Source organism: Oncorhynchus clarkii, chromosome 33 (genome assembly GCF_045791955.1).
Source record: "Oncorhynchus clarkii lewisi isolate Uvic-CL-2024 chromosome 33, UVic_Ocla_1.0, whole genome shotgun sequence".
Classification (NCBI taxonomy): Eukaryota; Metazoa; Chordata; class Actinopteri; order Salmoniformes; family Salmonidae; genus Oncorhynchus; species Oncorhynchus clarkii.
The window spans coordinates 1,563,606-1,589,440 of NC_092179.1; the positions used below are offsets into that span (position 1 = coordinate 1,563,606).

Genomic DNA, 25,835 nt, shown 5'->3' on the forward strand with positions numbered 1-25,835 from the left:
AAAACCTTACTAAACCAATTGGAAAATATTTCTTTATCAATTGGTAAAATATACATTTGTGTAGGCAGACATTGGATATTTTTTGCCCAACGAGGAACACTTCAAATAGTTTATCCCTTTACCATGTTTTTCAGGCAATATATCACTTGTGATGCCGTCCGACTACAGCCCAGCAACAAATATCACACTCGGAGCAGTCAATGCCAATGTGAGGACCCAGATGGTGAGTGTTTTGTACAAATGTATTAATCAAATCTATTTTATAAAGCCCTTTTTTTTTGTCTCAGCGCGTTAAGTATACCCAGCCTACACAGTCAAAAGTTTGGACACACCTACTCATTCCAGGGTTTTTCTTTATTTTGTACTATTTTCTACATTGTAGCATAGTTGTGAAGACATCAAAACTATGAAATAACACATGTGGAATCATGTAGTAACCAAAAAAGTGTTAAACAAATCAAAATATATTCGTCATTGAAGAGCACTTCTTCCCAGTCTGGTCCATCGACAGTGGGTTTGTGCCAATAGGTGCCTTTGTTGCTGGTGATGTCTGGTGAGGACCTGCCTTTACAACAAGCCCTCAGTCCAGCCTCTCTCAGCCTATTGCGGACAGTCTGAGCACTGATGGAAGGATTGTGCGTTCCTGGGGTAACTTGGGCAGTTGTTGTTGCCATCCTGTACCTGTCCTGCAGGTGTGATGTTCAGATGTACTGATCCTGTGCAGGTGTTAAACGTGGTCTGCCACTGCGAGGACGATAAGCTGTCTGTCCTGTCTCCCTGTAGCGTTGTCTTAGGGGTCTCACAGTACGGACATTGCAATTTATTGCCCTGGCCACATCTGCAGTCCTCATGCCTCCTTGCAGCATGCCTCAGGCATGTTCACGCAGATGAGCAGGGACCCTGGGCATCTTTCTTTTGGTGTTTTTCAGAGTCAGTAGAAAGGCCTCTTTAGTGTCCTAAGTTTTCATAACTGTGATATTATTTGCTGTCTAGTATGCTAACTTCCCACCTCAACAACAGCCAGTGAAATTGCAGGGCACCAAATTCAAAACAGAAATCCCATAATTAAAATTCCTCAAACATACAAGTATTATACACCATTTTAAAGATAAACTTCTTGTAAATCCAACCACAGTGTCCAATTTCAAAAAGGCTTTACGGAGAAAGCACACCATGCTATTAAGTCAGCGCCTAGTCACAGAAAACCATACAGCCATTTTCCAACCAAGGAGAGGTGTTTAAAGTCAGTAATAGCGTTAAAATTAATCACTTACCTTTGATCTTCATCTGGTGGCACTCCCAGGTCTCCATGTTAGACTATAAATGTTTGTTTTGTTCGATAATGTCCCTCTTTATGCCCAAAAACCTCAGTTTTGTTGGTGCGTTTAGTTCAGAAATCTAAAGGCACTGATATGGCAGGAGAAAACCCGAGGAAAATCCAACCAGGAAGTACTATCAGGCTGTTTTTCCATTGAAAGCCTATCCACCATACAAAGTTCAGGATCTCTGTGGCTTCCTCTACATGTGGCAAGTCTTTAGGCATTGTTTCAGGCTTTTACTCTGAGAAATGAGGGAGATACAGCCCTTTCAATGAGAGGCCAGTGGAAATTTCCAGACATGAGCCCAGCGTGTGATCGGGAGCGCGCATTTCTTGTTTACCTTTTCTATTGACAAAGCTTTTGTCCGGTTGAAATATTGATTATTTATGGGAAAAAAACAACCTGAGAATTGATTATGTTAGTGTCCAGACGGAAGCCACTCCTCAGTAAAAGGCACATGACAGCCCGCTTGGAGTTTGCCAAAAGATTCTCCGACCATGAGAAACCAAGATTGAAGTCTTTGGCCTGAATGCCAAGCGTCATGTCTGAAGGAAACCTGGCACCATCCCTACGGTCAAGCATGGTGGTGGCAGCATCATGCTGTGGGGATGTTTGTCAGCGGCAGGGAGACAAGTCAGGATCGAGGCAAAGATGAAAAGAGCATACCCCGAGAGATCCTTGATGAAAACCTGCTTCAGAGTGCTCAGAACCTCAGACTGTGTCGAATGTTCACCTTGTAACAGGACAACGACCCTAAGCACATAGCCAAGACGATGTCATTGAATGGCCCAGCCAGAGTTCGGACTTGAACCCGATCAAACATCTCTGGAGAGACCTGAAAATAGCTGTGCAGCGACACTCCCATCCAACCTGACAGAGCTTGAGAGGATCTGCAGAGAAGAATGGGAGAAGCTCCCCAAATACAGGTGTACCAGGCTTGTAGCGTCATACTCAAGAAGACTTGAGGCTGTAATTGCTGTCAAAGGGGCTTCAATAAAGTACTGAGTGAAGGGTCTGAATAGTTATGTAAATGTGATATTGCCGTTTTTGCAAAAAAAAATCTAAACCTAATTTTGCTTTGTCTTTATGGGATATAGTGTGTTGATTGATGAGGTGAGAAACTATTTAAGAATACGGCTGTAACGTAAAACAAAATGTATAAATATTCAATGGGTCTGGGCCTCCTGAGAGGTGTCACTACAGACTCAGGTTCGATCCCTGTGATGTCCTTGGTCCATTGCGCTCTAGCGACTGCTTGTGGCGGGCCGGATGCATGCACGCTGACCAAGGTCCCCACTTGTATGCCGTTTCTTCTGACACATTGGTGCGGCTGGCTTCCGGGTTAAGCAAGCAGTGTGTCAAGAAATAGTGCAGCTTGGCAGGGTCATGTTTCGGAGGACACATGACTCTAGACCTTCGCCACTCACAGTCCATACAGGAGTTGCAGCGATGAGGCAAGACTAACTACCAATTTGGATATAACGATATTGGGGAGAAAAAGGGGTAAAAACGAACAAAAAAAGAATACAACTAAATATTTAAGTCAAGGGGTCGGAATACTTTCCGAATGCACTGTAAGTGTGATTGAGTTGAGCCTTTAGACTAGTAAATTGGCCTTTTTCTTATCAACCCACTATAATTTTAAGTTCACGGAAATTGAGCCCTGCTGCAGATTTTTTTTATTCATGAAAGCCCTCTGTTGGGATTATTTTTTTCTTCGTAGTTAAGAGTCGATGATCAGAGGTATATTCCCCAGGTACCAAAGAAAACATTTGTGCCGACTGTCTGAATTTGTCCAATTTCAAATTCTCGTTTTCAATTCAAAACGTTTTCCATTGAAAACGTTTTCCATTGCAAAGTGTTTTGCTACGGTGGGTGTTAATGAATACACCCCAGGTCTCCCATCCTCTTGCATTTGTGGCAGCCAGTGTGGTGAAGTGTAAAAGAAAGGCCTGGCCGGGAGGAGAAGAACGAACGGTGTGTGGGGGACTACAGACTGTGACTAGCTTGCTATAATTAGCTGGGGGTATTTATTAGCACTGCTGCATTCATCTGATCTCGCCTCGTCTCTTTTGTTCGGCTCTGGCTTAGACACTTCTGCATAGCAGGACTCTCAAATATTACACCCAACCTGCTCCATGCTCAGTCACCACACAAGAGAATCGCCCACTTCTTGGCAAAGAATCTGTTCTCAATGACTCACCTGGATAGTGTTCATTAGGGCGTCAAACAGAATATGTTTTGAAACTGAAAACGAAAATAAGCTCTTCATATTGGATGAGTCCAGGTTGCCCTTTCCTTTTTTCTTTATTTGGTGCGTAATGAACAGCACCCTGGCTACCAATATTCTTCGAATCACCTGACATCCTTGCAACATTTTGCTACGATGTTCCCAAATGAACATGAGCCTGCAATCTGATGCACCCCTCTGTTTCTTATTTATTTTCTGTGTAGATCATCAGCACAGCAGAGAGAGTTTCTCACACAGGGAATGTCCTCATAGGTACCCCCTGCACACACACGCCAACTATGGTTGACCAGGGACGCAACCAGGATGCCAACAAGTGGACCCCAGGGTGAGCTGTTACACACACTTTTTTCCGTTTGCTCAAGTACATACACGTTTTCTCACACACACACACAACTGCATTGTTTGCTCGAGTACACACACACCACTGCTCTGTTTTGTTGCACATTATCATTGTTGTAAAGAGGTATTTTCTTTGATCTTTTTCCAGAACATGACAAGAATTTAAGTAAAGTACCATCCACTGTATTTATTTTTTATTAGCTAACATTTTGTTTTTTATTCCCAGGGTCAAGAAGCGAACACATGATTTCATTGACTCATATTTCTCTGACCGGTGGGTTGATTCTGTTATTCTGGCTACTGTTGTTAATATTCACACACACACACCCAGCAGGGATTGCTAGGTAGAGATTTCCAATCTAATGTATTTATTGCGGCCTGTAAGTTAGCCTATGGATTTACAGATAATATACACTGCATTCAGTAAGTATTCAGACCCATTGACTTTTTCCAAATTTTGATACGTTTCAGCCTTATTTGAAAATTGATTACAAATAAATCCACATCAATCTACACACAATACTCCATAATGACAAAGCGAAAACATTTTTTTAAATGTTTGCTAATTTATAAAAACAGAAATACCTTATTGACATAAGTATTCAGGCCCTTAGATATGACACTGGAAATTGAGCTCAGGTTCATCCTGTTTTCATTGATCATCCTTGAAATGTTTCTACAACTTGATTGGAGTCCCACCTGTGGTACATTCAATTGATTAGAAATTATTTGGAAAGGCACAAACCTGTCTAAGGTCCCACACTTGACAGTACATGTCAGAAGCAAAACCAGGCCATGAGGTCGAAGGAATTGCCCTTAGAGCTCAGGGACAGGATTGTGTCGGGGTACAGATCTGGGGAAGGGTACCAAAAAAATTCTGCAACATTGAAACTTCCCAAAAACACAGTTGCCTCCATCATTCTTAAATGGGAGGTTTGAAACCACCAAGACTCTTCCTAGAGCCGGCCGCCAGGCCAAACTGAGCAATCGGGGGAGAAGGGCCTTGGTCAGAGAGGTGACCAAGAACCCGATGGTCACTCTGACAGAGCTCCAGAGTTCCTCTGGAGATGGGAGAACCTTCCAGAAGGACAACCATCTCTGCAACATTCCACCAATCAGGCCTTTATGGTAGAGTGGACAGACGAAAGCCACTCCTCAGTAAAAGGTACAACAGCCCGCTTTGAGTTTGCCAAAAGGCACCTTCAAGGACTCTCACACCATGAGAAACAAGATTCTCTGGTCAATGAAACCAAGATTGAACTCTTTGGCATGAATGACAAGTGTCACGTCTGGAGGAAACAGGGCACCATCCCTACGGTTAAGTGTGGTGGCAGCATCATTATGTGGCAGGTACTAGGAGACTGGTCAGGATTGATGGAAAGATGAACTGAGAAAAGTACAGAGATCCTTGATGAAAACCTGCTCCAGAGTGCTCAGGACCTCAGACTGGGCCAAATGTTCATCTTCCAACACGACATCAACCCTAAGCACACAGCCAAAACAACGCAGGAGTTCATTTTTTTATTTTACCTTTATTTAACTAGGCAAGTCAGTTAAGAACAAGTTCTTATTTTCAATGAAGGCTTAGGAACAGTGGGTTAACTGCCTTGTTCAGGGGCAGAACGACAGATTTTTACATTGTACTGAGTATGATTACTTCCGTGTTTTTTTTAAATGCATTCGCTAATATTTCTAAAAACCTGTTTTCACTTTGTCATTATGGGGTATTGTGTGTGTGTGTATATTGTTGTCATATCTTAATCTATTTTAGAATAAGGCTGTAACAAAATTTTGGAAAAGTTAAGGGGTCTGAATACTTTCCGAATACACTGTATAAAGTAACAGTATATAGAGGAATAATATAAAAATAGTAAATGACAGGAAGAGTGCAGGAAGACTATCCAGTCAAACAAGTCGCAGATAGTGAGATGGCGTTAGAAAGTGGGATAGAGGTAGGAGAATTGGCGAAAAAGGGAGTAACAGAGGGCGAGAGAAACTGAGTCAGAGAGAGACGCTTTGTCATTCTCTCACAGCATCTCATTGAGCTGAAGCATCTCATTACTTCCAAAGCAAACCAGTTCATTAGGCAATGGAATTAGATTTAATCTAGGAGGACTGACTACTGACACACACACAGTAACATTGTCTTGTATATTGAATTAATCTTAAACAGTTTGATTTCTCTGTCTGTGTTGCAGGGATGGGCTGTGCTCAGGAGACTCTTCAGCCAGGTAACTGCCTGGCTCAGAATGTAGATGACTCACTACAGCAGAACACTGACTCTCTCTCACCATGCCTACCCCTCTCTCCTGCCTTTTGTTCCCTTCCTGTCATCTCCTCTGGATACAATTTATATTTCATTGTCCCATTTTCTTCTCCTGTGCGGTCTCTTTTTCTCTCGTACATGCCCACCCAGAACTCTTTTTTTTTCTTCTCTTTCTCTCTTTTGCTTTCGCGCTCTCACAGTACAGTTTAGTAAGAACTGCAGTGGATTTGTGGAAGTAGCGACCATGACTGCCAATTCACTAGTGACTGCAGGTTTTTTGTGTGTGTTCAGGTGAGCAGATTATGTAACCATCAGAGACTGTGTAGGTACTGTATGTTTGTATGTACATGTGTAGTATGTACATTGCCAGTCAAGAGTTTGGACACAACTACTCATTTCAGAGTTTTATTTATTTTTACTGTTTTCTACATTGTCAAATAATAGTGAAGACATCAAAACTATGAAAAAACACAAATGGAATCATGTAGTAACCAAAAAAAAATTAAAACAAAATATATTTGAGATTCTTCAATGTAGCCACCTTCATGACAGGTTTGCACACTCTTGGCATTCTCTCAACCAGCTACATTAGGTAGTCACCTGGAATGCATTTCAATTAACAGTTATGCCTTGTTATTGGTATTGTGGAATTTCTTTCATTATTAATGCATTTGAGACAATCAGTTGTGTTGTGACAAGGTAGGGATTTTATTACAAAAGATAATTTGGTAAAAGACCAAGTCCATATTATGGCGAGAACAGCTCAAATAAGCAAAGAGAAACAACAGTCCAACATTTCAAGAACTTTCTTCAAGTGCAGTTGCAAAAACCAAGCGCTATGATGAAACTGGCTCTCATGAGGGAGGATTGCCACAGGAAAGGAAGACACAGAGTTACCTCTGCAGCAGAAGATAAGATCATTAGATTTAACTGCACCTCAGATTGCAGGCCAAATAAATGCTTCACAGAGTTCAAGTAACAGACACATCTCAACATCAACTGTTCAGAGGAGACGGCGTGAATCAGGCCTTCATGGTCGAATTGCTGAGAAGAAACCTCTACTAAAGGACACCAATAGTAAGAAGAGACTTGCTTGGGCCAAGAAACACAAGCAGTGGACTTTAGACCAGTGGAAATCTGTTCTTTGGTCTGTTTAGTCCAAATTTTGGATTTTTGTTTCCAACCACCATGTCTTTGTGAGACGCAGAGTAGGTGAGCGGATGATCTCCGCATGTGTGGTTCCAAACTTGAAGCATGGAGGAGGTGTGGGGGTGCTTTGCTGGTGACACTGTCTGTGATTCATTTAGAATTCAAGGCACACTTAACCAGCATTCTGCAGCGATACGCCAGGGTGAAGGATACACTGCAGAGTAAAGGAAAAGTAGCCAACAAGTGCTCAGCATATGTGGGAACTTCTTCAAGACTGTTGGAAAACCATTCCAGGTGAAGCTGGTTGAGAGAATGCCAAGAGTGTGCAAAGCTGTCATCAAGGCTGTATCGCAACAGGCCGTGATTGCGAGTCACATAGGGCGGCGCACAATTGACCCAGTGTCATCCGGGTTAGGGTTTGGCTGGGGTAGGCCGTCATCGTAAATAAGAATTTGTTCTTAACTAACCTGCCTAGTTAAATAAAAGGCAAAGGTTGGATACTTAGAAGAATATAAAATATATTTAGATTGAACACTTTTTTTGGTTACTACATTGTTCCATGTGTTATTTCATAGTTTTGATGTATTCACTATTATTCTACAATGCAGAAAATAGTAAAAATAAAGTAAACCCCTTATGAGTATTTGTATCCAAATTTTTGACTGGAACTGTACGTGTGTCAGGGCCAGAGCGTGTTAGCGCTGCGCCATTCATCAAATTCAGATTTGAAATTGTAATATTGACGTGCAATATCCATATTGCAAGAGGCTGCAATTTTCTAATTTCTTTGACACTCTGTTAATACAACAAAAACTGGACTACGGTACCTCCTCCAATTAGAAGCGCTAGACTCCGTTCATTCACTCTCTAGATATACAGAGAATGCTGACGAATCACAAGCAGGCTCTCTCACTCTGCATGGCATGCACATGCTGGCCAATAAGTGTCCTCACTTAGTGTGCAGTTAGATGCTGGTGAGGAGAGAAAGGGTATTTAATCCTTTGAAGACTATCCATCCCCTTCTATGACGATTGCATGGTAAAAAATTAAAAAAAGCGCAGACAGCAGAAAAGCCCCAGCCTACGGAAAATAAATCCTGACCAGTGGAGGCTGCTGAAGGGTGGACGGCTCATAATGGTTGGAATGGAGCGAATGGCATGAAACCCATTGAAATCATGAATCAGCTGGCATCATTTGTATGGATATATACAGTGATGATTTTAGCATGTAAATCTAAAAAAAGTGGGATGCATGCCAGCAAAAAAAGTGGGATGCATGCCAGCAAAGCCACTACACAACACTAAACAATACATTATTGCACTATAACGGTGATAAATGGTGCCAACAAAATGTTAGGGCCTACATAAAGCTGTCCCAACAGCAGTCCCAACATCTTACCACTGCTACACTTGGCTATAAGCAGAGCCTTGTCTTGCAGTGAAACAGTTAATTCAGCCTCATTTACTGCCTTAAAAAAAACAGCTGATATGGCTGACTTGCTTAAACAAATGTGGTTTCTAATGACAATTTAGATGTACAAACTATGGCATAAGGGGACGACAAGCGTATTAGGTGCAATCTGTAATTTCGATTAAGACATTAATGAGCGAGCTAGAACGGACATAATCAACTATTTGTTTAGCACTTTTGAAATATACAGCGACAGAACATTCAGAACATGGGCTGTTCTTACAGTATTCTCCCTGTACACCAAGTCAGAACCGTAGAATAAATAAAGGGGGCATACAAGCAGACAATGAAAGCTCTTACAATATTTAATGATTACATTTCTCTAAAACAGGTTATAGGCTACATGTGCACCACCATGTCAGAACAGTAGACAACATTTAAGAGGGGTAAATAGACTAAAGTATTAGGGTGAGGCACATGGGCTACTAACATCGTATTACACAACATACACTTAGTATTACTTTCTTAGCTACAGTATACATATCTCTCTGGCATATTACATAATTTATGCAGCAGCATATAATACATTTTTGGAGTCCCCTTGTGCTGTGCTGACTTGAACAGGAAGGTGGCGCGGCGGGCAAGTTTTGTCATCAAAGTCCGGCATTCTCTTGATTTATGGTGCTTTCAAAAGAACTGAAGAGAAGAAGAACTCAAATCAAGTTATTCGTTACATGCGCCGAATACAACACAGTGAAATGCTTACTTACAAAGCCCTTAACCTCTCTGGGACATGTGGGACGCTAGCATCCCACCTGGCCAAAAGCCAGTGAAAATGCAGAGCGCCAAAATCGAATAAATTACTATAAAAATCAAACTTTCGTGAAATCACACTTAAGATACCAAATTAAAGCTACACTTGTTGTGAATCCAGCCAACATGTCAGATTTCAAGAAGACTTTTCGTCGAAAGCAAACGATGCTATTATCTGAGGGTAGCACCTCCGTAAACAAAGAGAGAAAGCATATTTCAGAAATAAAAATATAAATCATGCCTTACCTTTGACAAGCTTCTTTTGTTGGCACTCCAATATGTCCCATAAACATCACAAATGGTCCTTTTGTTCGATTAATTCTGTCTATATATATATATATATATATATATATATATATATATATATATATCCAAAATGTAAATTTATTTGGTGCGTTTGATCCAGAAAAACACCGGTTCCAACTTGTGCAACGTGACTACAAAATATCTCAAAAGTTACCTGTAAGCTTTGCCAAAACATTTCAAACTACTTTTGTAATACCTAAAGTTGTATCTTTTAACATGAATAATTGATACAATTGAAGATGGGATGATCTGTGTTCAATACAGGAGGAACACAAACTGAGGCTAGCTTTCTGGTCACGCACCTCTAACAGTACACTTGACGTGACCCTCGTTTTGAACAAGGCTACTTCTTCAGTACACAAAGGAAAAACCTCAACCAATTTCTAAAGATTGGTGACATCCAGTGGAAGCGGTATGAACTGGATTCCCAATGAAAACTCATTGAAAAGAGTGACCTAAAAAAAAAAAAATGGTTTGTCCTCGGTTTCGCCTGCTAAATAAGTTCTGTTATACTCACAGACATGATTGAAACAGTTTTAGAAACGTCAGTGTTTTCTATCCAAATCTACTAATAATATGCATATCTTATCTTTTGGGGATGAGTAGCAGGCAGTTGAATTTGGGCATGCATTTCATCTGGATGTAAAAATACTGCCCCCTGTCACCAAGAAGAGAATGTTTTATTTCAGCTTTTATTTATTTCATTACATTCCCAGTGGGTCAGAAGTTTACATTCACTCAATTAGTATTTGGTAGCATTGCCTTTAAATTGTTTAACTTGGGTCAAATGTTTTTGGTAGCCATCCACAAGCTTCCCACAATAAGTTAGGTGAATTTTGCCCCATTCCTCCTGACAGAGCTGGTGTAACTGAGTCAGGTTTGTAGGCCTCCTTACTCGCACATGCTTTTCCAGTTCTGCCCACACATTTTCTATAGGATTGAGGTCAGGGCTTTGTGATGGCCACTCCAATACCTCGACTTTGTTGTCCTTAAGCCATTTTGCGACAACTTTGGAAGTATGCTTGGGGTCAATGTCCATTTGGAAGACCCATTTGCAACCAATCTTTAACTTCCTGACTGATGTCTTGAGGTGTTTCGTCAATATATCCACATGATTTTCCGTTCTCATGATGCCATCTATTTTGTAAAGTGCACCCTCCTGCAGCAAAGCACCGCCACAACATGATGCTGCCACCCCCGTGCTTCACGGTTGGGATTGTGTTCTTCGGCTTGCAAGCATCCCCCTTTTTCCTCCAAACATAACGATGGTCATTATGGCCAAACAGTTCTATTTTTGTTTCATCAGAAAAAAAAAAAAGTACAATCTTTGTCCCAATGTGCAGTTGCGAACCGTAGTCTGGCTTTTTTATGGCGGTTTTGGAGCAGTGGCTTCTTCCTTGCTGAGAGGCCTTTCAGGTTATGTCGATATAGGACTTGTTTTACAGTGGATAAAGATACTTTTGTAGCTGTGTCCTCCAGCATCTTCACAAGGTCCTTTGCTGTTTTTCTGGGATTGATTTGCGCTTTTTGCACCAAAGTATGTTCATCTCTAGGAGACAGAACGCGCCTCCTTCCTGAGCAGTATGATGGCCGTGTGGTCCAATGGTGTTTATACTTGTGTACTATTGATTGTACAGATGAACGTGGTACCTTCAGGTGTTTGGAAGTTTCTCCCAAGGATTTATTTTTATTTTCCCATGATGTCAAGCAAGGAGGCACTGAGTTTGAAGGTAGGCCTTGAAATACATCCACAGGTACACCTCCAATTGACTCAAACGATGTCAATTAGCCTATCAGAAGCTTCTAAAGCCATGACATAATTTTCTGGAGGTTTCCAAGCTGTTTAACCCCCGTACTTTGTGCAATTTCTGCCTGAAGACATACCCAAATCTAACAGCCTGTAGCTCAGGCACAGAACCAAGGATATGCATATTCTTGGTACCATTTTGAAAGAAAACACTCTGAAGTTTGTGTAAATGTGAATTGAATGTAGGAGGATATAACACAATATATCTGGTTTAGATAAAACAATGAAAAAAAACATATGTTTTTTATTTTTGTATCATCTTTAAAATGAACAAGATAAAACAAACATTCAGATAGGATGATGGGGACAATTTCACTGAAAAATATAAGAGGGCAACAGTACTTGTGCAAAGTTTCAGAATGATAACTTCCAAAATGGGTGTGCTACATGAAGTCACCCAGGTGTCCCACACAAGTAGCGCAAATGTACCCAAGTGACCCAAGTGGTGAAGGTATACATTTTGAAACAAATAACTATATACAAAATGCCAAAATGGTATTCTAACACCCCCCCCCCCCCCCCCCCCCAAAAAAAAACAAAACATAATAAAAAAAGGTTTAAACATTTTTGAGGAAATAATAATTATTGATTAAAAAAAATATATGAAAAAATATACATATATACATTTACAAAATAACATGGGTAACTATTTGCACACTTTCAATATTTGGAAGACCCTCAGTCCTCTATCAAATCAAATCTCTCTATATATATATATATATAGCCCCAGCCTAAAACCCCAAACAGCAAGCAATGCAGGTGTAGAAGCACGGTGGCTAGGAAAAACTCCCTAGAAAGGCAAAAACCTAGGAAGAAACCTAGAGAGGGACCAGGCTATGAGGGGTGGCCAGTCCTCTTCTGGCTGTGCCGGGTGGAGATCAGTGGTTGTAGAGGGTGCAGCAGGACAGCACCTCGAGTAAAAATGAACAGTTTAGGGTTCCATAGCCGCAGGCAGAACAGTTGAAACTGGAACAGCAGCAAGGCCGGTTGGACTAGGGACAGCAAGGAGTCATCATGGCTGGTAGTCCTGAAGCATGGTCCAAGGGCTCAGATCCTCTGAGAGAAAGAAGGAGAGAAAGAGAGCAGACTTAAATTCACACAGGACACCGGATAAGACAGAAGAAATACTCTAGATATAACAAACTGACCCTAGCCCCCATCCACTTTGCCATATAACCCCACCAACTTTGCCAAAACTCTAGACAATATTCTGCTGCTGATGCCAGATGCCATAGCAGTCTCTTTCTGATGTAAAGCAGAGGGTCACTGAGCATGTTGTGCATGTGATGGGGGACTTCATCTTGCAAACAACACAGCAACGCCGCCATGCTGTGCCCTTTTGGCCCTTAGGCACATCCATGCCTGCACAAATATATTTGGGCAGATGAACACTTATGGCAGGAGCAGAAGGGACAGGGCTTGGTGCAGTGGTGCTGTAGCCAGCAAGCTCCGTGATGCTCCCTCCAATGTAGACTGATTGGAGGAAGCATGCTGCCTGTGTTGAGATGTATGGGTTTACATTCTACACCATATATATACATACATACATACACACACACACACACACACACACACACACACACACACACACACACACACACACACAGTGGGGCAAAAAAGTATTTAGTCAGCCACCAATTGTGCAAGTTCTCCCACTTAAAAAGATGAGAGGCCTGTAATTTTCATCATAGGTACACTTCAACTATGACAGACAAAATGAGATTTTTTGGGGGGATTTTTAATGAATTTATTTGCAAATTATGGTGGAAAATAAGAATTTGGTCAATAGCAAAAGTTTATCTCAATACTTTGTTATATACCCTTTGTTGGCAATGACGGAGGTGAAGACTTACAGAAAACGTTTGACAAGTTTTTCACACACTGTTGCTGGTATTTTGGCCCATTCCTCCATGCAGATCTCCTCTAGAGCAGTAATGTTTTGGGACTGTTGCCTGGCAAAACTGACTTTCAACTCCCTCCAAAGATGTTCTATGGGGTTGAGATCTGGAGACTGGCAGTCGGGCCTGGACATGTACTGGCTTAAGCAGGGGGACACATCTGGCACTGCAGGATTTGAGTCCCTGGCGGTGTAGTGTGTTACTGATGATAGGCTTTGTTACTTTGGTCCCAGCTCTCTGTAGGTCATTCACTAGGTCCCCCCGTGTGGTTCTGGGATTTTTGCTCACCGTTCTTGTGATCATTTTGACCCCACGGGGTGAGATCTTGCGTGGAGCCCCAGATCGAGGGAGATTATCAGTGGTCTTGTATGTCTTCCATTTCCTAATAATTGCTCCCACAGTTGATTTCTTCAAACCAAGCTGCTTACCTATTGCAGATCTACAATTTTGTTTCTGGTGTCCTTTGACAGCTCTTTGGTCTTGGCCATAGTGGAGTTTGAAGTGTGAGCAGTGTATACACACACAGACATAGGCTATCGTCGTTCTCATACAAACAAACAGACCCTCACTCACAATGACTAGCTAACATGTACTGCAAATAAATATTGCAAATAAAATGTAAAAACAGGTATAATAAACTTTCACTGCTCAAAAAAATAAAGGGAACGCTAAAATAACACATCCTAGATCTGAATGAATGAAATATTCTTATTAAATACTTTTTTGAATGTGCTGACAACAAAATCACACAAAAATTATCAATGGAAACTTAAATTTATCAACCCATAGAGGTCTGGATTTCGAGTCACACTCAGCAGACCTCCGGTTGTTGTATTCGGTTACAGTATGTTTGCATTTTGCTAAGGAGAAAAGGTGCCTCTGTGGTTTGACTACTCTCCCTGTACCCATTATGGCACATTCACCACCATTTTTCCAGCCTGTTTCTCGTCTTCTCTCTCTCTAATTCTTCCCAAATTATCCAAGCTACAGTAGCTGCGGTTCTGGAACTAATTTGTCCTGACAACTGTAACCCTAAGCTTCCACCACGCAGCGGCTTGCCATCCCCACCTCCTACCTCATACACTACACACACACGGTCTTCCTATTTGCGTGTGTGTGTGCTCCAGTTATGTAATGAGCGGCTCTGCAGTCTCCTACTCTCTACTCTACTGCGTGTTAGAAGGAACTGTACTGTGCCTATAGTTTGAGGGTTGGGGGATGTTTGTGAATGGACATTTCGATTGCTCACTCACTTAGGCGCACACACGCAGCTATATCTTTACATGTCTCTGTCCTGTCCACTTACATAGTCTTCCTCGTCTTCATCTATATCTATTCTCTCGCTCTCCTCTTCTCTCTGTTCTTCTCTCTCTGTGTTCTCTTTCTCTCACGCCTACAGTACAAGTCAAAAGTTTGGACAGCTATTCATTCAAGGGTTTTTCTTTTATTTTTACGATTTTCTACATTGTTGAATAATAGTGAAGACATCAAAACTGAAATAACACATAGGGAATCATGTAGTAACCACAAGTGTTAAACGAGTCAAAATATATTATAGATTCTTCAAAGTAGCCACCCTTTGCCTTGATGACAGCTTTGCACACTGTTGACATTCTCTCAACCAGCTTCATGAGGTAGTCAGTCACCTGTTTTTTCCAAAACTCTTAAAGGAGTTCCCACATATGCTGAGCACTTGTTGGCTGCTTTTCCTTCACTTCACTCTCTCTCATCCCAAACCATCTCAATTGGGTTGAGTTCAGGTGGTTGTGGAGGCCAGGTCATCTGATGCAGCACTCCATCACTCTCATACTTGGTCAGATAGCCCTTACACAGCCTGGAGGTGTGTTTTGGGTCATTGTCCTATTGAAAAACAAATGATAGTCCCACTAAGTGCAACCAGATGGGATTGCGTATCGCTGCAGAATGGTGTGGTAGACATGCTGGTTGAATTCTAAATAAATCACTGACGGTGTCACCAGCAAAGCACCATCACACCACCACCACCATGCTTCGCGAATGGAACCACACATGCGGAGATCATCCGTTCACCTACTTTGCGTCTCACAAAGACAGCGTTTGGATCCAAAAATCTCCAATTTGGACTAAACAGACCAAAGGACAGATTTCCACTGGTCTCATGTCCATTGCTCATGTTTCTTGGCCCAAGCAAGTGTCTTCTTATTGATGTCCTTTAGTGGTTTCTTCTCAGCAATTTGACCGTGAAGGCCTGGCTTCGGAGTCTCCTCTGAACAGTTGATGTTGAGATGTCTGTTACTTGAACTCTGAAGCATTTATTTGGCCTGCAATTTCTGAGGCTGGTAACTCTAATGAAGTTATCCTCTGCAGCAGAGGTAACTCTTGGTCTTTTCCTGTGGCGGTCCTCATGAGAGCCAGTTTCTTCATCAGCGCTTGATGGTGTTTGTGACTGCACTTGAAGACACTTTCAAAGTTCTTGACATTTTACTGATTGACTGACCTTCATATCTTTAAGTAATGATGGACTGTCATTTCTCTTTGCTTATTTGAGTTGTTCTTGCCATAATATGGACTATATGGGCTATCTTCTGTTTACCAGCCCCACCTTGTCACAATAGACCTGATTGGCTCAAACGCATTAGGAAGGAAAGAAATTCCACAAATGTACATTTTAACAAGGCACACATGTTGATTTGAAATGCATTCCAGGTGACTACCGCATGAATCTGGTTGAGAATGTCAATTGTGCAAAGCTGTCAAGGCAAAGGGTGGCTACTTTGAAGAATCTCAAATATAAAATATATTTTGATCTGTTTAACACTTTCTGGTTACTACATGATTCCATATGTGTTGATGTCTTCACCATTATTCTGAAATGTATTAAATAGTAAAAATAAAGAAAAACACTGCAAATGAGTAGGTGTGTCCAAACTTTTGACTTGACATGCGCTCATGCATATGCACATTCTGCCTGCGCCTCTTGCCAATTGCACGTTGCCAAATGTAACGCATCTGTGTTGTGCTCTACGACTGTCTAACAACCCTAATGTTACATAATCCACACACCTGAACACACACAAAATGTCTGTATATCAACCCCCCCCTCTCTCCCTCTGTTTTCTTTGTGGCGATATCTCTTTTTAGCCTGATTTCTCTTATTTTTCTCCATGCCCCACTACCGCCCTTTCGGTTTCCCTTGGTGTGTAAATCACAGAGTGCGAGCCCCTGATTTAAACGAGCGATTTTTATCACTGCTGTGTGGGCGGAGCGTCATGTGTAGCTTAACGGTTCATCAGTCAATCATCAATTTTATCCCGTTTTGTATTCACATTCGCCAAAAGTTAACCATGTTTCTGCTGATTTGAGAATGAGATGACTGTACGTGCGTGCATGCACACGCGCACACAGCGATCCTTGTGAAATGATAAACAATAGTGCTTCCCCTGCATGTGGAGGTGGTGGTTTGTAATGAAATGCAAGAATCCCTCTCTTCCCTCTCCCTGGGCTAGTGAGCTAGAGAAACCACATTACACTGGAACTGTTGTGAGAAAGAGGACATGTGTGCCTAAAACACAGCATATGCCAGAGGACTTGTGTGGCAGCATGCCATGACTCCTGACATAGAGCACATCAGCATTCGACAGACAGTGCTTTGTTTTTTGTACTGTCCTGAATGGCTGGGGCTATGAGCACATACATAGCTAGTTCTTTCCATTGAGGTCTATCAGCAAGGTGTGTGTGTGTGCCTCGCTGATCCTCAACACGGGGGCACCTCAGGGGTGCCTGCTCAGTCCCCTCCTACTCCCTGTCACTCATCTCTGCACGGCCAGACATGACTCCAACACATCACGTTTTTGCCGATGAAACAACAGTGGTAGGCCTGATCACCGACGATGAGACGGCCTATAGGGAGAAAGTCAGAGACCTGGCCGTGTGGTGCCAGAACAACAACATATCCCTCAATGTGATCAAGACCAAGGAGATGATTGTGGAGTAGAGGAAAAGGAGGACAGAGCACGCCCCCAATTGCAATTGACGGGGCTGTAGTTGAGCAGGTTGAGAGCTTCAAGTTCCTTGGTGTCCACATCACCAACAAACTATCACGGTCCAAACATACCAAGACAGTCGTGAAGAGGGCACGACAATGGCTATTGCCCCTCAGGAAGTGGAAAAAGTTTCGGCATGGATCCTCAGATCCTCAAAATGTTCTACAGCTGCACCATCAAGAGCAGGTTGCATCACCACCTGGTATGGCAACTGCGCCGCCTCCGACCGCACTACAGAGTGTGTACGGCCCAGTACATCACCAAGCTTCCTGCCATCCAGGACCTCTACACCAGGCGGTGTCAGAGGAAGGCCCTAAAATTTGTCAGACTCCAGCCACCCTAGTCAGACTATTCTCGCTGCTACCACACGACAAGCGGTGCCGGCGCACCAAGTCTAGGCCCAAAACGCTTCTTAACCTGTTGCGACGAGCAATCCCGTATCCGGGAGCGTAATTATAGCCTCAAGCTCATTACCATAACGCAACGTTAACTATTCATGAAAATCGCAAATTAAATGAAATAAATATATTGGCTCACAAGCTTAGCCTTTTGTTAACAACACTGTCATCTCAGATTTTCAAAAAATGCTTTTCAACCATAGCTACACAAGCATTTGTAAGAGTATTGATAGCTAGCATAGCATTAAGCCTAGCATTCAGCAAGCAACATTTTCACAAAAACAAGAAAAGCATTCAAATAAAATCATTTACCTTTGAAGAACTTCGGATGTTTTCAATGAGGAGACTCTCAGTTAGATAGCAAATGTTCAGTTTTTCCAAAAATATTATTTGTGTAGGAGAAATCGCTCCGTTTTGTTCATCACGTTTGGCTAAGAAAAAAATAAAAAAATTCAGTCATTACAACGCAAACTTTTTTCCAAATTAACTCCATAATATCGACAGAAACATGGCAAACGTTGTTTAGAATCAATCCTCAAGGTGTTTTTCACATATCTATTCGACGATAAATCACTCGTGGCAGTTTGGTTTCTCCTCTGTTCAAAATGGAAAAATGCACGCACCTGGAGATTACGCAGTAGTTTCGACGGAGGACACGGAGCGGACACCTGGTAAATGTAGTCTCTTATGGTCAATTCTCCAATGATATGCCTACAAATACGTCACAATGCTGCAAACACCTTGGGGAAACGACAGAAAGTGTAGGCTCATTCCTTGCGCATTGACAGCCATATAAGGAGACATTGGAACACAGCGCATTCAAAATCTGGCTCACTTCCTGTATGAAATTTAATCTTGGTTTCGCCTGTAGCATTAGTTCTGTGGCACTCACAGACAATATCTTTGCAGTTTTGGAAACGTCAGTGTTTTCTTTCCAAAGCTGTCAATTATATGCATAGTCGAGCATCTTTTCGTGACAAAATATCTTGTTTAAAACGGGAATGTTTTTCATCCAAAAATGAAATACTGCCCCCAGAGGTTCAAGAGGTTAACAGCTTCTACCCGCAAGCCATAAGACTCCTGAACAGCTAATCAAAGGGCTACCCAGACCTCTCTTTTACGCTGCTGCTACTCTGTTTATCTATTCATAGTCACTAAGTCTACCTACATGTACAGTTGAAGTCGGAAGTTTACATACATTTAGGTTGGAGTCATTAAAACTTGTTTTTCAACCACTCCACAAATTTCTTGTTAACAAACTATAGTTTTGGCATGTCTTTTAGGATATCTACTTTGTGCATGACACAAGTCATTTTTCCAACAATTGTATACAGACATTATTTCACTTATTCACTGTATCACAATTCCAGTGGGTCAGAAGTTTACATACACTAAGTTGACTGTGCCTTTAAACTAAGTTGACTGTGCCTTTTCTGGAAAATTCCAGAAAATTATGTCATAGCTTATCAGAAGCTTCTAAAGCCAACTGACGTCATTTGAGTGAATTGGAGGTGTACCTGTGGATGTATTTCAAGGCCTTACCTTCAAACTCAGTGCCTCTTTGCTTGACATCATGGGAAAATCAAAAAGAAATCAGCCAAGACCTCAGAAAATAAATTGTAGACCCCCACACGTCTGGTTCATCCTTGGGAGCAATTTCCAAACCCCTGAAGGTACCACATTGATGTGTACTATTGTTTGTACAGAAGTATAAACACCATGGGACAACGCAGCCGTCATACCACTCAGGAAGGAGACGCTTTCTGTCTCCTAGAGATGAACGTACTTTGGTGCGAAAAGTGGGAATCAATCCCAGAACAACAGCAAAGGACCTTGTAAAGATGCTGGAGGAAACCGGTACATAAGTACCTTTTTCCACAGTAAAACGAGTCCTATATTGACACAAACTGAAAGGCCGCTCAGCAAGGAAGTTGCCACTGCTCCAAAACCACCATTACAAAAAGCCAGACTCAAGCCAGACCTCAATCCCATAGAACATTTCTGAGCAGAACTGAAAAAACAAGTGCGAGCAAGGTGTCCTACAAAACTGACTCAGTTACACCAGCTCTTTCAGGAGGAATGGGCCAACATTCACCTAACATGCTGTGGGAAGCTTGAGGAAGGCTACCCAAAACATTTGACCCAAGTTAAACAATTTATAGGCAATGCTACCAAACACTCAATTAGTATATGTAAACTTCTGACCAACTGGGAATGTGATGAAAGAAATAAAAGCTGAAATCTCATTCTCTCTACTATTATTCTGACGGTTCACATTCTTAAAATAAAGTGGTGATCCTAACTGACCTAAGACAGGGAATGTTTACTAGGATTAAATGTCAGGAATTGTGAAACTGAGTTTAAATGTATTTGGCTAAGGTGTAAGTAAACTTCCGACTTCAACCCGTACATATTACCTCGTCTAACCGGTGTCCCCAGACATTGACTCTTGTGTGTGCCGTGTCATCTTTTGTAAGCATTTCACTTTACTGTTTTACACCTACTGTATCCTGTACATGTGACAAATAAACTATTTAATTTGTGTAACAGCTAGTTCTAGATGTTGTGACCGTCTGGTCATTAATGTGTCGGTTGCTTCTTTGTGATCTCTCCACCACAGCAAGCGACTGAAGGGCGATAAGAACGGGAAGGGCCTGAGGCATTTCTCCATGAAGGTGTGTGAGAAGGTGCAGAAGAAAGGCACCACGTCCTACAACGAGGTGGCCGACGAACTGGTGGCTGAGTTCACCCACTCCACCAACGTCATGGCCACAGACTCGGTGAGTCCGTAAATAATATGGTAATTTAGCAGATGCTTTCATCCTAAACCACTTACGGTTGACAGTGACACATATTCAGTATATGTGGCCCATGCAGGAATCAAACATACATCCCTGGGTTGTGTTCATTAGGCACCAAACAGAAGAAAATGGAATGAAATGGGGGGGGACTACCTGGACTTGTGCAATGAGAAACGGTGCTTGGCTTCAGTCTGGACTTGTGCAATGAGAAACGGTGCTTGGCTTCAGTCTGGACTTGTGCAATGAGAAACGGTGCCAGGCTTCAGGCTCTGGAGCAACGAACCGCCCTTGCTGTCTCTGCCTGCCCGGTTCCCCTCTTTCCACTGGGATTCTCTGCCTCTAACCCTATTACAGGGGCTGAGTCACTGGCTTACTGGGGCTCTTTCATACCGTCCCTAGGAGGGGTGTGTCACTTGAGTGGGTTGAGTCACTGATGTGATCTTCCTGTCTGGGTTGGCGCCTCCCCTTGGGTTGTGCCGTGGCGGAGGTCTTTGTGGGCTATACTCAGCCTTGTCTCAGGATGGTAAGTTGGTGGTTGAAGATATCCCTCTAGTGGTGTGGGGGCTGTGCTTTGGCAAAGTGGGTGGGGTTATATCCTTCCTGTTTGGCCCTGTCCGGGGGTGTCATCGGATGGGGCCACAGTATCTCCTGACCCATCCTGTCTCAGCCTCCAGTATTTATGCTGCAGTAGTTTGTGTCGGGGGGGCTAGGGTCAGTTTGTTATATCTGGAGTACTTCTCCTGTCCTATTCGGTGTCCTGTGTGAATCTAAGTGTGCGTTCTCTAATTCTCTCCTTCTCTCTTTCTTTCTCTCTCTCGGAGGACCTGAGCCCTAGGACCATGCCCCAGGAATACCTGACATGATGACTCCTTGCTGATTGCTTGCTGTTTGGGGTTTTAGGCTGGGTTTCTGTACAGCACTTTGAGATATCAGCTGATGTACGAAGGGCTATATAAATAAATTTGATTTGATTCAGTTATATTTTCCATTGCGTGCCCTAATGAACACAACCCTGGTGTTGCTAGAACCGTGGTCATCTAACCCATTGTGCCAATAGAACGATAAAGTATTGTAGGGGGTTGTTGAGCGGATCAAGCCAGGTGGCCAGATTTCTGACTATACTTTAGCCAATGCCTCTAACGTCCCTTTTCATGCATAACTAAAGAACAAACCGATCTGGCCAACAGGCTAGCCTGTTGGTTATTTTAATTCTTAAATTTTTTATGTACATTTTTCTTTCTGTTTTTGAGAAAATTGTTCTACTCAGGGCACTATTGGGAATGAGACCCTGGTCTCAATTGGGCTACCCTGAATAAATAAGATAAGTTTGTTTTTCCATTCATAAACTGTTCAAGATAAGCAATTAATGAATTACACATTTGAGATCGTAGAGACTATGGAATGTTGTTTATGTTGCAAACGGTTCCCTTGCGTCCTAAAGCATTGTGTTGGAGAAGTCCAACTGAAAGTTAGGCTGTTTTAATAGTGGGGAGGGGGCCAACCGCTGAATACTTTCCGGCATTAATAATGACATGGCCCCTTTAAAAATAGCTTGGCCCCAGACCTAATCTGCTTACTTCCTGTGGAATGTTAAACAGTATCATTCATTAAAAACAGATTAACCATGAGGGCTAGCAGTTAGTGCGCCGCAGGAGGGGTAGCGAGTAGTCCTGGCCAGGGACACACACAACATGGGACAGTTACTAATGAGATGCCCCTTGACCCCCCCAAGACAAGCTTAGAATCATAACCTCTTCTCTGCTATTATCTGTTTCCTTGCTCTTCTCTTATGTCATCTCTTTTCTTTACTCGCTTATTTTCTCTTTCCTCACGCTATCCCTCTCCCTCCCCAGCAGGTGTATGACCAGAAGAACATCCGCAGGCGTGTGTATGATGCTCTCAACGTGCTGATGGCCATGAACATCATATCCAAGGAGAAGAAGGAGATCCGCTGGATCGGCCTGCCCACCAACTCGGCCCAGGAGTGTCAAAACCTGGAGGTGATCACACACACACACACAGACATACTTTAAACCAGCAGAGCTCTCTGGGAGCTGAAAGTGAGTTTTGACAGCCGCTCCTTGACATCTGTCACTGTCACCTCTCTAGATATACACACAATACCCTATAATTACAAAACTTTTTTTTCTCACATTTTTGTAGATTTATTAAAAATAAACAGAACTACCTTATTTATTCAGACCCTTTGCTATGAGACTTGAAATTGAGCTCAGATGCATCCTGTTTCCATTGATCATCCTTGATGTTTCTCCCCAAGAACACAGTGGCCTCCATTCTTAGAAGGAAGATGTTTGGAACCACCAAGACTCTTCCTAGAGCTGGCCGCCCAGCTAAACTGAGCAATTGGGGGAGAAGGGCCTTGGTCAGGGAGGCAACCATGAACCAGGTGGTTACTCTGACAGAGCTCCAGAGATCCTCTGTGGAGATGAGAGAACCTTCCAGAAGGACAACCATCTCTGCAACACTCTACCAATCAGGCCTTTATGGTAGAGTGGCCAGACGGAAGCCACTCCTCAGTAAAAGGTACATGACAGCCCATGAGAAACAAGATTATCTGATCTGATGAAACCAAGATTGAACTCTTTGGCCTGAATGCTAAGCGTCACGTCTGGAGGAAACCTGACACCATCCCTACGGTTAAGAATGCTGGTTGCAGCATCATGCTGTAGGGATGTTTTTCAGCGACAGGGACTGGGAGACTAGTCATGGTCAAGGGAAAGATGAACAGAGAAAAGTACTGAGAGATCCTTGAAGAAAACCTTCTCTATAGCGCTCAGGACCTCAGACTGGAGTGAAGGTTCACCTCCCAACAGGATAACGACCCTAAGCAAACAGCCAAGACAATGCAGGAGTAGCTTCGGGACAAGTCTCTGAATGTCCTTGAGTGACCCAGCCAGAGCCCGGACTTGAACCCAATCAAACTCTCTGATCTCTGGAGAGACCTGACAATAGCGGTGCAGCTACGCTCCCCATCCATCCTGACAGCGCTTGAGAGGTTCTGCAGAGAAGAATGGGAGAAACTCCCCAAATACAGGTGTAATCCCTGTCAAAGGTGCTTCAACAAAGTACTGATTAAAGGGTCTGAATATTTATGTAGATGTTATATTTCAGTTTATATATTTAAAGAAATTTGCTAACACTTCTAAAAACCTGTTTTTGCTTTATCAGATTGATGATGGGGGGGAAAAACCAATTGAATCCATTTTAGAATTTAGGCTGTGACGTAGCAAATTGTGGAAAAAGTCAAGGGGCCTGAATAATTTCCGAATGCACTATATATCATGTGTCAACTTTCTGCAGAGCATAGATTTGTACGATAAAACAGAGACCCATTCTGGTGGAGGACTGGGCATGATGGTGACAATGAGAAAGAGGGGTAGTGGGGAGACAGAGTGGAGTACTCCTACCGCTGGGCTCTTTTGACAGAAGAGCATTTTAGCATGCCATCACTACTGTCTGACGATACAAATAGTAATTGTCTTGCTTTACACTGGTCAGTTACTTAAATAACGATAGTCTGAGTGGTTGATATGGGTAGGGCTCTTTTGGAGCAAGGGGTGAAGTGGGGTTTGGATGGAAGAGGGGCAAAGACAGTACACCGACCACCACCCCCGCTGACCATCTACATCTAGTCATTAATTTCCAGACCATGTCATGACCGTGGCTGCCATCTGGAGCCTTCAAGAAGCACTCAAAAATAACTCTATATGCTGATCTAGATACTGTTGAAGCCGATGTTTCTTTTTAAATTGCTTGTTTGTTTTGCATTAGGAATGCTTTGAGATTCTTTATGTAATGTATTATTTTTATTACTGTTAGACAGTTATGTTATACCGGTCCTTTCTAAAATACTTGAACTGTTTCCCCAATCAGGTGGAGAAACAGAAACGCCTGAAGAGGATCAGACAGAAGAGAACTCAGCTGGAAGAACTCATACTGCAGGTACGGAGCAGTCTCTGGTGTGTGTGTGTGTGTGTTTTGAAGGCATTCGTGGGTGTGCACATGCTTATCTTTTTTCGGATACCTTGGTCGTGAGTGATAAGCTAGGCAGCTGTCCATCTATAAATCCATTGAAAAACACCACACTTGTTAGCATCTCATTAGCATATGACAGGGAACCTTTGTGTGACCCCGTGGAGTTCCCAGAAGGCCAGAGAGTGTGGGAGGGGTCGAAGATCTCTTGATTGATTACTTCTCCCTGAGAGAAGGACTCTGCGATCACCAAATTTTATTTGCAGTCTTTTTCTTTAAATGTACCACACCACGGATAGTTTTCATTCATTCATTGTATCTCTGATTGATTGGTGTGTTGGCTCCCTACTGCTCTGACCTGGTGACGGTAACTTACTCTAAAGCTAGATTTAAGCTTCAACCTAAGCTCCGATTCCTCTGAGGTTTTCACTTAGCATTGATTTAGCCATGATATGCTACAGCCAGGCATTTTTCCTGAACACATAACCTGACCAGGATAGACTTGTTGCCCCATGACGTATGATGATGGAGTTCCACTCATGAACCATACACTCTCAACCTTCAGAGAATGAAAATGTGTGTTTGTGTATGTGGGGATAGATGTTTTTAGAGTATGTATCGATAGGATTAGCTGTAGTTGTAGTGACAATGTGTCTGTGTGGATAGTTGTGTTCGAAAGTTCAGGACCAATGGAAGATTAATGAAATACCATAGCAAGACGAACTAAATCGATGTGTTTCTGAATATTGCTCATCTCTTCTCAAACAGCAAATCGCATTCAAGAACCTGGTGCAGAGAAACAAAGTCAGTGAGACTTCCTCCCTGGCCCCTCCCCCTTCCGGCTCTGTCATCCAGCTCCCCTTCATCATCCTCAACACAGACGTACGCACCGTCATAGACTGCTCCATCTCCAGTGACAAGTATGTGTCACTGCAATGTCTTCACCCTAATGCAAAGACAACTCTAGGTTACTCACTACTGAATTGCTACTCTAATTGCCACTGTAGTATAATACACATGTTCATTGCGCATTTATCATTGAAATGCCAACATTTCTCCTACA

General features: G+C 42.5%; 1 protein-coding gene across 4 annotated transcripts in view; it reads left to right on the forward strand.

Annotated features, from left to right (window-relative positions):
* LOC139393048 (transcription factor Dp-2) overlaps positions 1-25,835 on the forward strand; it is a 42,492-nt gene that overhangs the window by 12,644 nt on the left and 4,013 nt on the right. For 2 of the 4 annotated variants that reach the window (XM_071141377.1, XM_071141379.1), the window contains exons 2-9: positions 135-223; positions 3,774-3,895; positions 4,136-4,183; positions 6,108-6,140; positions 20,599-20,758; positions 22,633-22,779; positions 24,674-24,742; positions 25,541-25,692. In XM_071141377.1, coding sequence (XP_070997478.1) covers positions 152-223; positions 3,774-3,895; positions 4,136-4,183; positions 6,108-6,140; positions 20,599-20,758; positions 22,633-22,779; positions 24,674-24,742; positions 25,541-25,692 — 803 coding nt within the window. In that variant the 5' untranslated portion in view covers positions 135-151. The remainder of the gene's footprint in view (positions 1-134; positions 224-3,773; positions 3,896-4,135; positions 4,184-6,107; positions 6,141-20,598; positions 20,759-22,632; positions 22,780-24,673; positions 24,743-25,540; positions 25,693-25,835) is intronic. The other 2 variants (XM_071141378.1, XM_071141381.1) reach the window with 1 other exon arrangement.